This window comes from Colletotrichum graminicola (genome assembly GCF_000149035.1).
Source record: "Colletotrichum graminicola M1.001 genomic scaffold supercont1.3, whole genome shotgun sequence".
NCBI classification, from domain to species: domain Eukaryota; kingdom Fungi; phylum Ascomycota; class Sordariomycetes; order Glomerellales; family Glomerellaceae; genus Colletotrichum; species Colletotrichum graminicola.
The window spans coordinates 821,988-838,581 of NW_007361007.1; the positions used below are offsets into that span (position 1 = coordinate 821,988).

At 54.4% G+C, this 16,594-nt stretch overlaps 6 protein-coding genes and 1 non-coding gene across 7 annotated transcripts; 4 read left to right on the forward strand and 3 right to left on the reverse strand.

Moving 5' to 3' along the window:
- Positions 1-452: 452 nt before the first annotated feature.
- Positions 453-1,559, forward strand: GLRG_01149 (fibronectin type III domain-containing protein; the record flags this gene model as incomplete). Its single annotated transcript, XM_008091834.1, has 1 exon — positions 453-1,559. One exon carries the CDS (start codon positions 453-455, stop codon positions 1,557-1,559), a length of 1,107 nt encoding a protein of 368 aa, XP_008090025.1.
- Positions 1,560-1,829: 270 nt separating this feature from the next.
- GLRG_01150 (fungal specific transcription factor domain-containing protein) lies at positions 1,830-4,108 on the reverse strand (the record flags this gene model as incomplete). Its single annotated transcript, XM_008091835.1, has 6 exons — positions 1,830-2,358; positions 2,412-2,662; positions 2,711-3,166; positions 3,247-3,337; positions 3,390-3,591; positions 3,664-4,108. The coding sequence occupies 6 exons, from the start codon at positions 4,106-4,108 to the stop codon at positions 1,830-1,832; spliced, it is 1,974 nt and encodes a 657-aa protein (XP_008090026.1).
- A 3,525-nt stretch (positions 4,109-7,633) lies between these two features.
- GLRG_01151 (uncharacterized protein) lies at positions 7,634-8,407 on the forward strand (the record flags this gene model as incomplete). Its single annotated transcript, XM_008091836.1, has 2 exons — positions 7,634-7,948; positions 8,015-8,407. 2 exons carry the CDS (start codon positions 7,634-7,636, stop codon positions 8,405-8,407), a joined length of 708 nt encoding a protein of 235 aa, XP_008090027.1.
- Positions 8,408-10,021: 1,614 nt separating this feature from the next.
- GLRG_01152 (uncharacterized protein) lies at positions 10,022-10,877 on the forward strand (the record flags this gene model as incomplete). The annotated part of the gene is made up of 2 exons (XM_008091837.1): positions 10,022-10,219; positions 10,281-10,877. 2 exons carry the CDS (start codon positions 10,022-10,024, stop codon positions 10,875-10,877), a joined length of 795 nt encoding a protein of 264 aa, XP_008090028.1.
- Positions 10,878-11,347: 470 nt separating this feature from the next.
- Positions 11,348-11,431, forward strand: GLRG_13038. Its single transcript has one exon. It is a non-coding gene; the product is annotated as a tRNA-Gly (tRNA).
- Positions 11,432-11,818: 387 nt separating this feature from the next.
- GLRG_01153 (thioesterase domain-containing protein) lies at positions 11,819-12,820 on the reverse strand (the record flags this gene model as incomplete). Its single annotated transcript, XM_008091838.1, has 1 exon — positions 11,819-12,820. One exon carries the CDS (start codon positions 12,818-12,820, stop codon positions 11,819-11,821), a length of 1,002 nt encoding a protein of 333 aa, XP_008090029.1.
- A 952-nt stretch (positions 12,821-13,772) lies between these two features.
- GLRG_01154 (cytochrome P450 6A1) lies at positions 13,773-15,577 on the reverse strand (the record flags this gene model as incomplete). Its single annotated transcript, XM_008091839.1, has 3 exons — positions 13,773-13,952; positions 14,060-15,092; positions 15,243-15,577. 3 exons carry the CDS (start codon positions 15,575-15,577, stop codon positions 13,773-13,775), a joined length of 1,548 nt encoding a protein of 515 aa, XP_008090030.1.
- Positions 15,578-16,594: the final 1,017 nt, after the last annotated feature.

The following is a 16,594-nucleotide window of genomic DNA, read 5'->3' on the forward strand; positions in this document are numbered from 1 at the left end:
AGATGGTGGGGTGACGGTTGTCAATAATGATATAGCGTCCGTCAATCACAGTTCAGACAGTCCGGGAACGCCGAAATGGCCCTGCCATTCAAGTTAGTCTTCACCTCCAGCATGTTGCATAGGTAGACTACGTATCCGTTGGTATATCCTTGGGGTCAATACTGCATCCTGTTGTTGCAAGCGGTGCACCAAAGTGAGGATGTTCGTGTTGTTAGTGGGCTGCTTGGGCAAGGAATGCCCTTCGCGGTGCCCCATCGGAACACGACTTTGGCGTTCATCCATACGATTCGCTCCCAAAGCTTGCGGAATGACGACACGCAATACCCTTTTGATGCGCACACAAACTTTGACCGAGCACTTGCGCACCTTGCGAGGCAATAGCACCAGCGGATCTCAACTTCCTCTCCCCCCCCCCAGCAACTGACATGCATATCTGAAGAAAAGCAGAAAAGATGGGCGACTGCATTGATGACGATGTCTCCCCGCCGATCAGAGTGATGATTGTTGGCGATTCCATGACTCAAGGTCGCGAAGGGGACTTCACATGGCGATACAGGCTCTGGCAATGGATGACAGCAGAGGGGGTCAACTTTCAGTTTGTCGGTCCATACAAAGGAACGAAAACACCAGAAGTCTCTCGTCCTACGCACCCACCGGCATCGGACACCGAGCCTACATTGGATAGCAATGTTCCGGTTGACCTCGGCGGCTACGCTGCGGGCGTAAGATTCGACTCTTGTCATTTTTCAGTATGGGGACTCCAAGCGACACAGTGCAATGAGTTGGTACAGGACCAAGTGGAACGGTTTCGACCAGACTATATGCTGGTCATGCTCGGGTTCAACGATATGGGATGGGGTGTCGCGGACGCTAAAGGCACCATCGTTGCCATGGAACAGCTGATAAACCGGACACGCGCTGCGAACCCGACGGCCAAGCTCGCCATTGCCGATGTACCGCAGCGGACCCCGATGGAGGGGACAGAAAAGTTGGCCCCCATGGTCGACAGATACAATCAGCTTCTGCGGACTTCGGCCAGGAACTGGGGGACCCAGCAGTCTCCCATAGAGCTGGTCGAGATTCGCGACAACTACGACTGCTCTCATGGCAGTTATGATGGCCTGCATCCCAACGCGCTAGGGGAGTTCCAGATCGCCAGAGCGTTTTCCCGGAGCCTCGTTCGCGGCTACAGCATTGGAACACATGAGCTGAGCATCCCGCTGAAAATACCGGAACGACCTACTCCGGTGCCGGCGAACATTGTTGCGGAGGCTGTCGCGTACGGCGTCGCCGTCACCTGGGATGCAGTGTATGGTGCTCTCGGCTACGACGTTAGAAGCCGTGAAGGCACGGGCTCACTTTGGATCGAGTCGCGCACGGAATCGAATCGATGCGATTCGACCTGCACTCAGGAAGGGCTGGAGTATCACTACCAGGTTCGGACTTACAATGGTGATAGTCTTGTATCCGCTTGGTCAAAAGTAGTGTCGGCGATGTCACGGCAGAGTCGGGTTCTGGACTCGGGGACATTGGCGCAAGACAAGATGCAAAACGGGTAAACTGTTGAGTGAAAGAATCACCTGGATAACGTAACATCGATCATTATGATAATATCGCTCAGATAGATTAGTTATTGCCCAGATGAGTCCTGCCAACTTCGGGATTGAAGGAGACAATGTCAGTTAATTGATAGTTGTACGAGAATTCGATTCAACCCTTCAATTTCGCCGATATAGCGCTACTGTTTACGCAGCGTTTGTCGATTTCTAGTTTCCTAACTCAAGTAGACTTTCGCATCATGTTTTTCTTTTCCCCCTCGATAACTAGCTCTACTGGGACAGATCAAAGTTAGGGTCTTGTAGGAGATCCATCATCGCCGTATTAGAGTAGAAGAAATCTTCCAGCTGGGCAGCGTTTGTCATCCACATCATTGGGTTCCCTGGCCTCATGTCTTCATCCATGCTGTCGACGCTCATGCCCGTCATCCTAGAAACTGAAAAAAGCTCCGGGGAATGGCCGGTGTTTTGGTTTAAAGTGGAGGGCTGATGGTAGTGCGGCCTTTCTTCCACTGTTGCCTTCGGCGGAAATCCTAGGGCCGCAAGATACGCATCCATTTCGGCACTTGCCTCTGTTTGCCTGGAATGCGGTGTAGTGGCGCGGAACTCTACAAATCGGAGTGCGACACTGTACAGAACCTGGAAGAGGCGTGACATCTTGCCTGCCGCATCGGACATTGTCGCTGTTTCTTGGAGAAAAACTACGAAAGAGTGAAGGCGCGCCAAGTCATCTCTGTCTTGAGTCTCAATCACCTGGCAGAACAGAACGATGAAGGGGATAAAGGGCGAAAACAAGACAGTCCTGCAGTAAAACATTAGCTGATGTGGCGCAGGTGGCCATTCGTAAGAGCCTACCAGTGCATGTAGGACGAGAAATAGACATCGTGGGATTTGCGCATGATCGCAACACATTCTCGATGTTTCTCGAGGGCAGCTCGTGCAGCTTTGACGCATTCAGGGCTAAAGGTCGTTGGAGAGCCTTCGACGCGCGGCGCGGCCCTATAGACTAATGTAAGAAGCGACAGACGTAGAACACTGTCCGATGACACGTAGAATTCTGAGAAGTTCTCTTCTGCAACATCGTTGCCTCTGGTAAGAGCGCTCCCCTTTGGAGTTTTAGCGACGCAAACACTAGGATTGAGGCTGTGACTTACGATAAGCTCTTGAGTACGGACTTCTATATCATGAAGTGATGAAACCAGCTCATGAATCCGCATTTGCCGGACATGGTATGGCTGCGTGATGGAATCTGGGCTGTAGAGCTTCTCGTAGATCTGACCCTGACACTTTGCCGTCTTGACCCATAGCACAAGATACGGCAGAATTGGACTAGCCGCCTGTTCCTTCACGCTAGGCAAAGGCATCGTGATGTGCCAATCTGGAATCGTCGAAGCTCGCCCCAATCGCAATGAAAGGCTCTTGTCGATGTAATACACGTTCCAGAAGAGAAATTGATGCCAATGCATTCCATGAACCGTTGGTTTGATGTCACTCTTGGAGACCTTGAGGGATTCAACTCGATGATAACCAAGGGTTTGGCACAGTTCAGACGCTTTTGAAACCAACGTCCAAGCCAGTGAAGGCTTTGAGATCTCGACGGCATGGAAAGCCTTGAAGATGGTCAGCTTATTGGATGCTCGTAGAGTCAAGTAAGTAATGAAGTCATGAGGCTAAAAAGAACCGTACTCACACCGAAGAGAAGTGCAACGATCACATCAGAAGATGCCGGCAGGTGAAGCGGTAGATTGAGCAGGAAGGTCTCCAGGTTTACTCGGCATATTCTAGTGGTGTTAGACGGGTATGCCTATGGTTGTCTGAGGGCAGCTTGCTCACTTTGCATATTCCATATACTCCTTCCTATCCTCACCTGAGATCTGTGCGGCGTAATCTGTGAAGAGTGAGTAGAGACCGCCGTTCACTGTAATGAAATCGTAATCTGAGTAATTATCCGAAAAGTACACATCCAGGCAAAGGTCTGGGAAGCGCCTAGACGGTAGGAAGTCGTAGATCCAAGCCATTCCCGAGAGGCGTTGTCCTGAGAATTGAAACTTCGCTTAGCAAAGACAGCATAGGGTTGAGGATATGAGATCGAAGAAGGACTAATTACCTCTTGCAACTCGAATTGTGCCTACCGCTTTTTCTATGGGCGGCATCTCAAGCCCCTGAATACGAAGCCGGTTGACTGGCTTCGCATGAGGGTACGTCATCTCCACTGCGGCAGCAGGCTGCTTCAGTGCGTGGACAATTTGAGACAATGCTTCAAGAGTCTCGCCCAGGTCTAGACTCGAGTCCTGGAGAGACTCGGTACTGACGACCTTCTGCACGAATTCCGTAGCGAATACGGAATGTGCAGCGAGGGAAGAGTCGCCCTCGATAACAGCGCCACCATCCTCGTCTGACTGGTGGGCATGGCTAACCAAAGTGGCGGGTGTTGATGTGGACGTAGATGACTGCAGATGAGCAGATGATGTGGCAAGTTCAGCTCGGGGGACAGTCATCGTAAAGCTGCTGCTGCCCCCCTGACCAGTATTGGAGGTTGGGTGCACCTTCATATCTTGTAGGAGCCGGATGACCGTTTCCAACCGGCGGTCAATTTGATCAATCTTTCTTTCACTTCAAGATCCACGTCAGCCAGAGAAGCTACGGTGTAGGTTCACAGCCTCAGTCCCAAGCAGGTGCGTCATCAAGAGATTCCGGGCGCTAAACGTAGGGCAAAACGACTCACTATTGAGGGGTGATGAGAATCCTCGTTCGCTTTTCTTTTGGTTTGTTGTCGGCATGAGTGCATTCTATCTTGGCGTGTGTACAATAAGAACATGGCAGTTCTCTGTTGCAGCGGATCTGGAAACCAGTCAGTGACATTGACAGCGCGTACTGCTTTTAGCAGCGAGTGGGAATACCTTCCGAGCACGACATGCATCACACTAGTAGTCCGCATTAGTAAGTTCTTATCAGATATATTAGAGAGTTAGAAACATTGCTCACAGCTCTGCGAATGATTGTTGGGGGGTTTGCCGAGGATGATTCGGGGGCCTCTTCAGGCCCATCATTCGTAGCGTCCTCGTAGCCGCTACCATCTAGATGGCTTTCGTCCATCTTAGTTAAGCGACTTTTGGCAAGGGGTACCTGCTGCGCGAATCGTGGTTTGGGGAACACAGCTTGTTGAAGCACGCTCGGGTAACGCGGGAGCCGTTCTAATTCCTGGGAAGAGGGAAAAGATTGAGATGTGTGTCGGAGAAGAGGAGATCGGGTCCCGAAATATGAATGACTTGCTGGCTCTGCGCTCTTCGCTCAACTAGGAAGCATCAGGACATGCTGCGTTTCTTTATCGTTTTTTATCGTTTTTTTACTATTCTTCCCCTTTATGCAGTGTTCTCGGGGGCCGCGCGTTCCGTTGCAAGTCTTGGCTTGGCGGATATATTTGCCTGTTTGGGTAATTAGCTTCAACTATTAGTAATCGCAGTTGTTTTTGGACACTTCTTTCAAATACATGGCTGCTTTCTCATTCAAAACACAGCAATATCGTCACTTGAGGTCAGTTAAAATCCGAAATACTCCCTTCTATTCGAATTGTTTTGATATAGGGACACAGGAGCCTCAACGTTCTTATATATTAGTTGACTGATCGAAACGTGTCAACGTGTTCTTTTTCTCTCTTCTGGGGCACAAAGTATAGAGTCATTGTCTTATGTTGAAACACTTACTAGGGCCAAAAACGTTTGCAGAACGCCATCCCCTCCCAACCCACCTAAAATTCTCTGTGTGGAGCTTATCAGCTTTATGGCTAATAAGTGCCAGTTTGTGGAACGAATGATGACTGGGAACTTGCCAGTAGATGGATGTTATGTACTGTTCCGAGATAAGGCTGGGAATCCAAGACGCAAGAGGTTTACTAGCGGAGGAAGCAAAAAGACCAGAGCCCACCACGATGGAGACAGACTAGACAGGGCGGATGAAAGCGCTGGAAGGAATACATGGAAGAAGGTGGAGAGGGTACATCAGATTTCCGAAGAGCGCATCAGGCTGATCAGCGCTTCACGGCGTGAATGGAGGGGAGCCATAAGACATCAGCCAATGCTATAAACAAGGTCTCAATCCTGTATCAGACCGGAATAATATCACTGGATTAAATGGCCACCATTGAACTAATTGAGAGAGGTTGCCGGACCTGGCCTTCAGCAGAGAACCGGTGCCGTAAACTGTATGCCCCTTGGCGCGCTTGTAGGGATCATGTAAGATAGCTCTACATAATGACAGGCAATACAAGCAAGATAGTCTAAGAATTAATGCATTGTATCAATTGCGTCTTCGTTGGCCTAGATCAAAACAAAAAAAGGCCGCCTTTCACCACAGTGTCTTCTTCTAAATCCATTTACCCTACCCCCATGTTAGCTGACACTACTGAAATTCTCTGAGGCTGGCCAGACGTAGATATAAGTAACTGCATCCAAACAAATCAGCCACCGCTCGAGCTCATCCTACGCCTTCCAGAAATTTGTGGTGTTGTAAGACCTCCCATATCTCAGTTTCTGCACCTCGTCGCGCAGATTCAGGCCCGGTTCACTGATAAGGGTCTTTTCGTCAAGGTGAAAGCACCTGGTAGTAACCGAATCTGTGCACAGGGGGTACAGCTACTTGTGATCTATATCGCAAAAGACGTTTTGCCTAGTCGAAACAATATCCTAGCCGTAAGATGTCTCAGAATTACAGATCTCCCTAACGTTGGTGTTCTAGTCTGAGATGATGAGGTGAGAGGGGTCATGGTTAGCGCTACCACCGTTAGCACACGCCTCTCTTTTGGGCCGTTTAACCTTCATTAGTGCCAAGTAAGCGCCCTTATCCTAGGGATAATTAGGGTCATTAAGGACCTTAGTTAGATCCTTGTTATCGCTATTGCTATTCTTGTACTTAAGCCTAGGCTTAAAGAAAGGCGGGATGCTGTTAGGCAGTAGGTTACCCTAGAAGGAGAAGCGCGGCGTGCTCTTGCAAATCGTGTTAAGGTTTTTGTAGTATTACTATATTTTATCCTTATTAGGTTATATATTATTAAGGTAGAAGCTAATAGCCTATACGTTGATTTTACTATTATAGTTAGCGTCTAGCTAGACGTAGCGCGGTGTTTGAAACTTGGAGCCGTCCTGGTTATCGCTTGCAAACTAGGATTGCCTGCACTTATACCCTATGTCGCTATAGAAGGCGCCAGAAATCTTGCCGTTAGACACCATAACAGCCGAGATGCAGACAGCATCGTTATCAAGCTTGGAAAGCAGGACATAACAAGGATAGGCCTGAGAGTACTTTGGCTGCGTTTGGCTGTGATTTACAGGGATGTTATCACGCGACCCGCCTTGCGGGATCTAATCCTTTTTTCCAGAAGGATGCCACTGGCCAATCCGGTTTCCATCTGCAGAAGTGGTCACTAGTCAGGAGTGCCTGAGGTAAAGCAGTATCAAATATGCTTACTATTGCTGGTGATGGCGAATGGAACGAGTGGCAAGTATGGATGGGATAGAGATGTTAGACGGAACGGTTGTCGCGGGTAAGCAGCTTAAAGAGGGAGGAGAATATCGGCCCACCGAGTGCGTTGGAACCCCATCGTCGCCAACAGCGGGGGCAGATCGACAACATGCCTCAGAAATGTTTACCAATGGAAAAACCTTTCAAACTGCCAGCTTGTCAGTGTCTGAGAATGGGTTGGCGACTGTTGGTTCTGGCAACAATGGGGTCCAATGGTGATGCTGGATTTAATGGGTTGGGGGCAGTTGTCTCTGCAGACCGCCATTCGGGAGTGTCTCATCTCCGCGGCTAAGCTGAGGGGGGAACTGATATCAGTTTAGGCAAACGTGTCACACAACCAACGACCAACAAATTGCTACATGATAGTATTATATTAGGTAGACACTGATGGAAATCGGTTCTCAACGTCGTGCCGATTCTCAACGTCGTGCCAAGACGCAGATTCCTTTTTCTTTATTCCTTTTTGCGTCCCTCAGTACTTGCTTCCTTTAGCTATATCCATAGGCCTTGACGACTAACAACTGTAACTGTCGATACCCATCCGGCACAGCTGCATCATAATGAGAATCCCTCAGAGACTACCGGCCATCCTGGCCTTGACGGCCAGCATCATCATTTTGTTGAGCTCAATTCTGTGTCTTGCTTTTCAGATGACGGCCTTCACCACGTACATGGAATATACCGATGGAGGCACCTTCTTGATCTCAAAGTCAATCCCCCGCTACGGGCCATTCAGTTACTTCTACGAATGCCCGCTACATCTCATGCCTGTTTTACGCCCACCGCTTGTTGTTGCTGGAAGCTTTGGCCTGGTAATAGGACTAGCGATAACCTGGATGATAGCCGCTTCCTCTAGCAGACAACGTCCGTGGCAGGTATGTTACTTACGAAATATCTGTATAGCTGCCAAGGGTTGAGCTTACTAACCCTATTATGTATAGTTGTATCATGGTCAGCGAGTCGCACTCATCACCGTCCTGGGTGCCAATGCGCTTTTGGCGACAGCTTCCATGATCTACGTGTTGGTGCAGCACGGCCGCAGCTCCCACATCGACCCTGGATACATCTTACCAGGAGTTCGATCTGTATATGACAAGGAATATTTTAGCCTGGAGGAATGGACGTGCGAGATTCCCTATTACCTCGAGGAATTCGGGTCACTTATCCTTGTACTGCAGTGTGTGGGCGAAAGGGTCAGCCGCATCTCGATAGCTGGCATGTGCTTTTTCAGTCTGGCATTGGCGGGATTGCTGGTCTGGGATCTCAATAACACACAGGTTGCCGTGACAAGGCCGAAGACAAGGAACAGCTGGGAAGATGATGACTGGGCGTAATACTGTCCCATCACCAGTTGAGCGCACCTAAAGCATCTCGCCACCATGTTCACAGCAGTTGTAACTAGGGGAACAGGCGGTTGAAGCAATTGAACTTGAATAACTGAGTCAAGTGCCACCATACAAACGAATGAAGAACCTAGTTATGACCTTGGCATCTTCCAGATAAGACACTTCCTCTATGAACCTACAGAGTGTATGTGGTGGTGAGCGCCTACCATGTGCAGGCCGCCGTGATGGGCTGGGTCTCCTTGACGCCATTATGAGCCCCATCTTTGTATTGGTCTCGAAGTCGACCCCAGCCTTAATCTCTCTAGGTTTCTTCTCACCAAGGCTCCGGTCTGGCTCTCGGCCGCCACTTGCTGAACGAGAGGACAGCTTATAGCGGGCAACTCTGGTCACAATCTGGGTGGAGCTGAGCTGTCAACGGACTGTCCTGGTGCAGCAACACGACTGATGATAGCAATGGAGACTGCTAGTTCCGTAGACCTAGACTGAAGCAAGCAAACATTTCTGCAGAGAAGCTTGTTTTAAATACACATGCAATACTGCGTGGATCCATGTTCTCCATGCACCCTCCAGCGGCATGTAAGGCCAAAACGACAATGTCCAGGGGCACAGATTACAACCGCTTCCCAATATCGGGTGAGACGTGAAACACGCAAAAGTAAATCTCTATATCAAAACGGAGCGCCGAACGCTACTACTCTCTTTTGGGGTGAGTGCTAGCCCTAGCGCCGCAACCCACCAGACCGGCCTTTCTCGGTTGGCGGCGGATCATGTAAACGTTTGATGCTTGGCTGCATGGTGGGGATAGATCTGATAAGATGATAGCGGGGCAACTAACTGTAGAGAGGTCGGGGGCACCAGTGGCCCAGATCCTAGCTGAGAGCGCATGTGTCACAAATTACAATAGCTTTATACAGCACCTGTCAGGTGCCATATCACATTAGTAGTATTACTTATATATATAGAATCCTTCCTTCAAATCACTACTTATAGAGGAGTAAGCCATTTTCTATCCCTATTCGTAAATGCCATGCTGTGTGCTGCAGCTTGCGACAGCATAAGATCCATTTCGCAAAGGTTAGTTATCCTGTCTAAGATTTCCGATTCTTTGCACTTGAGGGTGGTTGACGGAGAAAGCGTTGTTGACGCGACGATAGCCTGACCCATCTTTGATCTCCAGAAAAGCTTTTACCGAGTCGAATGTACGGTTGTGGAAATGTGGCATTCTTGAGGATCTTCAACCAACAGCATTCATCCAAAGGGTTGCGAGGTGGTCGCGACAGAGTTGAGCCTGCCCTGCCCACATCTACCCGCGCTAATCCTCTTTAGGCGTTGAAGATTGCATCCCTGCAACATAGCTGATGGACCCCTTTTTTTCCCACCCCCATCTCCGCTACCCGTCTTATTTCGTGCGCAGCACGAAGTCAAGCTTACCAGCTTGAGCAAACCGACTGAATCACCGGGGCTCGGCATGCGACGGAGTCGGTGACAGAGATCAACGACAACTCTTGCTTGACATACGGACAGTCCTGCTGTCCCCGCCAGAGCCGCCTGTTATCAGAGCTCGGGATCGTGCAGATCCCTTTGAACACCCTCGGCTCGACCATGGCCAGCATCTTCCGCCGGGCCGCATCGGGCGTCTACACCGTCCTCGCCGTTTCCATTCTCGGCGTCTGGAGCCTCATCGTGCTGGTTGGCGTCGGCCTCACTGCCGTCGACGCGAACGCGAGCCTCCTCCAGCTCATCGCCCTGCCGTCCCTGCTGACGTTCCTCGTCGCGAAGCTCGTCGTCGCCGCGTCGAGAGTCAGCGACAGGAAATTGATCCTCTCGCCACCCAGACAGACCCCCGGACCCGGAGTTCCAGCTCCGGGCAGCAGCGGCAGCGGCAGCGGAAACCTTGCAACCTGGCTCGCGACGGCGGACCACGGCTCCCCGCACGGCGCGCTCGTTCTCCTCCTCTTCTCCCGTGACGTGGCTCCTGCACCTCGCGCGCATCGTCTTCGCGCTCTTCCTCGTGGTGCTGATGGGCGGCTTCATGGCCTTCGCCGCCACGCTCGACGGCGCGGGTAAGGCTGGCAACAGCGGTAGCGGCGGCGGCGGGACGACAGGCGGACGTGGGGCGCTCTTCGACGACGACGCCGACGCCGGGGGCGCGCGCCAGAACATGACGATGGCGCTGGCGCGGTTCGAGGAACAGGCCGGCGTGGTGGGGATCGGGGACTACCTCAAGGGGAACCCGTGGATCGTCTTCCAGGTCTTTGCGGCGCTCTGGGCGACGTGCGGGCTGCTGACGGCGTACGTCACGGCGTACGCGTTCGGGGCGGCCCGCACGGTGCTGATGACGCCGCTGGACGCGTGGGTGAGGAGGGGAGGCGGCGGCGGCGGTAGTGGCGGGGTCCCGTCTGTCGTCGTCGTCGTGGAAAAGGAGAGGGTCGTCTTGCCTGTGGAGGCGTCAAGCTGAGGACTGAGTGCGGGCCAGTCACGGGATATCAGAGCTGGGAGTGCTGTTTTCCTTCCTCCTGAAGAAGAACATCCAGAGTGGAGTCGGGGGGAGGGGAAAGAAGAGCTCGACGGCCACCAGGTGCAGTCGAGCTCGTCGAGGCCCGTCTCTGAAGCAAACAAACCGGGGCCCGTTCTGCAGCCTTCCGTCGCCGAGCCGCCCGGGAGCAGGCCGTAGGGATACGGCGCGCGAATGGGAAGGCGAGCCCCGGGTGGGTCTTGGGCGCCTGCCGGCGTAGTGGGGGTAGAGCCGGGGGGTTGTCCGGGGAAGCAAACAGGAAGGAGCGGCCTGCACCTGCACCTGTGCCGCAACTTCCTGCCTCACTCTACAACAAGCAAACGACCGCCCTTTCCCCTCTTTCCTCTCTCTCCTTCCCTTATTCAGCATCTTCGCCGTCACCTCCAACAACTCTCGAATACAAACCAAAAAGGGCAACCGTGGTGCAGTGGTTTAGCATTCCAGCCTCCCATCCAGGGAACCAGCTGGGGACCTGGGTTCGAACCCCGGCGGTTGCAGCTTCTTTTCCTTTTGTCTTTTGTTTTTTGCGTCCATCGCAAGTTGGGTGGATATTGATGTGCTTTCTTCCTATCTTGGTTGGCGTCACTGCTTGGGGGCGGTGTGTATGGCTGCAGCCGTGGCAATGGGACCTGTCGAGCTGTGTGTGTCATGTAGTTGTGAGCTGTAATCCTCGGGGGATGTAAACAAACAAACCCCTTGGAAGGGGACGAACGAGTGGCTTGTATATTGCACGCATTGTATGTCTATTGTGTATTATTCATCGTGTGTTCCGTGTATCCAATGCCGTCAAATCTAATCCCAAATCCCATGTTCCTCATCATCGCATTACGCCACAAACCCTGCCTCCTTCCTCCATCTATGCCCTTGTAGAACCTCCCCCCTCCTCAACCAGCTCTCTCCAAGACCCTGCAAGCCTCAAATATCTTCTCCGTGATGCCGTCAATGTGGCCCCAGTCGAACATGTCAAAGTGGTGCCCCTCCGTCATCAGCACCCTCTCGACGAAGCCGGGGCAGTACCCGTCCCACCCCAGCTTCTCGTCCTCGCGGTACACGTCCACCGAGCTGATGACCCCTGCCGTCGACGACGGCACGCGCGCCTTGGCCTTGACCAGGACCGCCCGCGGCGGCCTCTCCCACACCACCTCCGCCGTCTCCTTCTCGCGCTTACTGCCGTAAAAGCCCGTGTCCAAGCCCCCGTGGTCGCCGTCCCCGTGGTTTTCCCGGTCGTCGACGTCTCCGCCACCCGCCATCCTGGGCACCGTCACAGCCGCCGCCGCCGCCGCCGCCGCCCCGCACCGGGGAATCTTCCACGCCCGCACCATCCCGCCCGCCATCCCCATCGCCCGCCGCGCCAGCCGCAGGTTCTTGGTCTCGGGCTCCGGCCCGTCGACGAGGCGCCCGATCTTGACCCGCAGCCCCTCGGGCCACACGGGGTACACGCTGTCGACGATGACCAGCCCGGCGATCTCAATGTCCTCGTCCTCGTCGCCGAGCTGCCGCGCGATTTCCAGCGAGAGCATCCCGCCGAGACTCCAGCCCCCCAGCAGGATCCTCCTGCGGGGCTTGCCGCCGCCGCCTCTGCTCGAGCGCGGCGGCGGCGGTGACCGCGGCGCCTGCGCGGGGTAGTCCCGGCCCTTCGTCACGGTGGCCCGGATCATGCGCAGGTACGTCGCGGCCATCTCGGGCAGGCCGCCGTCCCAGGGCACGCCCGAGTGGAAGCGCGGGTTGGCGATGCCGAAGACGGCCCGGTCGAGGGGGCCTAGACAGTGGTACGCGAACGTCGTGCCGCCGCCGTCGTGGACGAGGATGAGCGGCATCTGCGTCTCGCCGCGCGGCGAGGCGGGCTGAACGAGCTCGCACTCTTTGGGCGCCGGGTGGTACAGCATGGCTGCTGCTGTTCTGGGGCTCCAGGCCGTTGTTGAGTGAGGTAAAAAAAAAAAAAATGCGGCCGTCGATCAGAAAACTCCCCGGGGGGGGGGGATGTCTATATGTGCGCGATATAGTGGGATCGCGGGACCGGGTGAGAGATATTCTCGCAAACGAGATATCCTTGCTGACGCACAGGAACGAGGATGTGGGGTCGCCGATCCGACCAACCACCGCAGCGCGCGCGAAGGAGCAGGAATGAATAGGTCTCGCAGTAACGTGATACGTGACTAGAGACTCGCCCTCGTGAGAAAGATGATGAACCGCGAGTGGAGATGTTGTCAGTTAAAACAGCAACCCGGGGGGGGGGGGACAAAGTAAAGTTCTAGTTCCCGATAGTTGAGTGGGTCGAGAGCGGGTGGGATGGAGGCCCTCCAACCAATGCACTTCGACACATGGGCGAGAGAAATGGGCGATCCCCTTCCGCTTCGGCGTTCGGCAGCCAGCAAGCTTTTCGGGGGCGGCGAAGACCCGTCTAGGTTCGGAGCTGCTTCTGTCAATGAGTCGTGCCCCGTCCCGAGTCGGCGTTGCGTTGGCCAATCTTCTTCTTCGCCGATCGCGCATCCGGGAACGAAACCTCTGAGCGATACGGCGCTGAACCCATTAAGCACGTCATCGGCATCCAAACCGCTTGTGATTCCCAGATAAACTGTTTATTGCGAGGCCAGCAGCGGAACAGGCTTCGGAACAAACACCATATCAAAATTCGTGCAATTTCGTCTGCCGCAACATCCAGAAAGCTGGAAATAACGTCGTTATTACTCATTCGTCGCCGCAACTCGAAAGAAAAAAAAAAGGCAGACGGGTGCAATCTAGTCCACAAGGTCCGCCCACAATGCAGTTTACTTGTTCCGCCGGAAATCCAACCCTTCCCCTTCCGTCACCCGTCGTCCGTCGCCTTTCACCTCCGCCTCACGTTCGGGGCTTGAACTTGAGAAACATCTTCTCCCTCGGCTTCGCCGCCGAGTGCCTGTTCCTGTCTATCGAGCTCTCCGGCACCCTGTCCATCTTGTTACCATTGGCATCGGCGAGGTAGAAATCGAACCGAGAGATGAACATGGCAGTCGTGACGGCCATCTCCAGCTTGGCGAACTGTGTATGCCCCCCCCCCCATCGGGGTGTGTCAGCAATGCATCACATGAGAGAAATGAACAGGAAGAAGAGGAGATGGAGAAGACAAGACAGGAAAGCAGACTCACCCTCATGCCCAGACACGGGTGCCGGCCGGTACCCCACCCGATGAAGGCGTGCGGGTCCTTCTTGTCCTCTTCCCGGCCGGGGAGGTATCTCCCCGGGTCCCACCGCGACGGGTCCGTGAAGAATTCGGGGTCCATGTGCGTCGAGTCGAACTGGTAGACGACGTACGCGTCCTGCGGCACCACCTCGCCCGTCTTGCCAATCGGCAGGTCCTTGCCGCTGCCGTTGTAGCGGAAACCGCAGCCCGTGAGGGTGTGCCGGATCACCTCCTTGAGCCCGAGGTCTATGAGCGGAAACTCAGCCTCCCACTCGTCCATGGTCATGCTCGCCAGGATCTCGTCGGCCGCCTGCTCCGCGGACCGCCGCCGCCGCGCAATCACCCCGTCAACCTCGCGCTGGAACTCGCCGTACCAGTGCGCGTCCCCGGCGAGGAAGCACAGCAGATACGCCGCGTTGATGCCCGTGTTGATGAGCCCCGCGAATAGCGCGCCGACGAGGAAGGCCACCATCTCGATGGTGCTGTCGCCGTTGTCCATGAGGAACTGCAGTGCGTCGTTGCCCGGCACCCCGCGCGCCTTGCGCTCCTGGATCACCCCATCGAGAATCCGGTACATCCTGGCGCCGCTGATGACGCGTCGCAGGTGACCCACGGTCGGCATCCAGGGAAACATGACCTTGGTCGCCGTCGCCGCGCCGTCGATGCCCTCGAAGATGCGCAGCATCCGCAGCAGGAGGACCGGGTCCTCGGCCACCTCATCGCAGCCTACCATGCGCACCGTCAGCTGAAACACGAGGCGGTACATGTCCTCGAAAGGGTCGCTCGTGCCGAACTCGGACGACGGGCCGATGCGCGCCGCGAGGTCGTCCATTGTGCCCCGCGCGTCCGACACGAGGAGGTGCAGGCGTTGCGACAGTACGTCCTTGCGCAGGAGCCGGACGAGGCTCCGGTTGAACTTGGCGTCGAAGTTGTCATCCGAGGACCGCTCGCCGCTCGACAAGTTGATTTCCGGGGTGGCGTTGAGGAGGGCGCCGTACCTGTGGCTGTGTAAGTCCCGATGTTTCCTCCATGTAACGCCTCCGCCCCTTCTGTCACAACAGTCGATGACGTGCAAATCGTCGCATGTGCATTTAGTGAGAGAAAAAAGAAAAGAAACAAGGTGTCTCTAGAGAAGAGAGTGGACCCACCCCTTTGCGAAATCCAATTCACGGCTCTCGAAAAAGAGACGCCGGCCTTCGAGGCCGCTGAGGCCGACGATCCTCTTCTTCCCAAAGTAGAAGCTCCAGTTGCCCGACTCGGCGAGGCGGCGGCCCTCGCTCAGGAAGTTGCCGCGCTTCGAGAAGAAGCGCGGCGAGCCGACGACGGGGTAGCTCTTGAATAGCCTCGGCGCGCTGTTCGGGAACGAGGGCCGGTGGACGAGGGCGCCGACGGCGTAGGCCAGCCCCGTCAGGAGGAGGACCCAGACGCCCATCGGCCAGTCGTGCGGGCGCAGGGCCGTGGAAGCTACCGCGGCGGCAGACATGGCGATTTTTTCTTCTTCTTTTTTTTTCGTTTCTTCAATTAAGCGGGCACGTTTCGGGGGCTTTTGATGATCTCGTTCCGCGTGTTTTGTTTTTTCTCTCCTCCCGTCGCGTGCCGATCGAAGAGGGGTGGGAGGTTCCAATGAGCTGGAGACTCGATGCGAGATGAGACGGAATCCCGAGATAAAGGATGGGGGGTACTACACTAGAGTACAAGACGAAGGAAGACAAGATGAGAAAGCTCGAGAAAGGGAAAGACGGTGTGTATAATATTATAATTTGAACCCGTAAACGCAACAGAGCTAGGTATCCAACCCCTAAGCGTTGCGAGCTGAGGAGAGGGCCCGACGGATTCGAAACGTGGGTGGCAAAAGCAGCGAGGAGAAGGAGGAGAGGGGGTGGAAGATGGGCATCCCGGCCGGCAGCAGCGACTTCAAAGCACGGATGAAGACTGTGCCTTTCAACCCGAGTGTCGTAGGTATGTGCTGGAACAGGGATCCATCAGGACAGGACCGCCAAGAAGCTGGTCCATGGAAAACGAGCTGGTACCCAGCGTGGGACATGTAGTTTGTAGATCTCATCTCTTTGTCCCACCCTTCGCTTAACCCTCCAAACTGTCCTTGGGGGTATCTATTGACGGCGGCGACTGAGAGGCTCGCGAATACGAACGGCCTCGATCCGGTTGGTTTGCGTTCGCTTTCCTCTGGTCCCATCTTTGTGTTTCCCAGGGTCCCGAGGTTCCCCTAAGCGAAGGCGGACGAGGGTGATGGGCGGGGGAACCATCAGCCGTTTAGCCCGGGAGATGGGGCGCGGCAGTTGGGGTAGCCGAGCATTATACTTTTCGCGTCCAAGGTCGCTATTGGAGAAGAGGGGTTAGACGGTGGTATTCTGGGGGGGGGGGGCTTTCTGCTTTCCATGACGACGGCAGCCAGAGTCTGGCAGTATGGGTGATAGGCTCCATGGATCGCATGAGAGCAGAAGATGGTGTATTTGTATCCGTACTGCAGAAGCGATGTTGC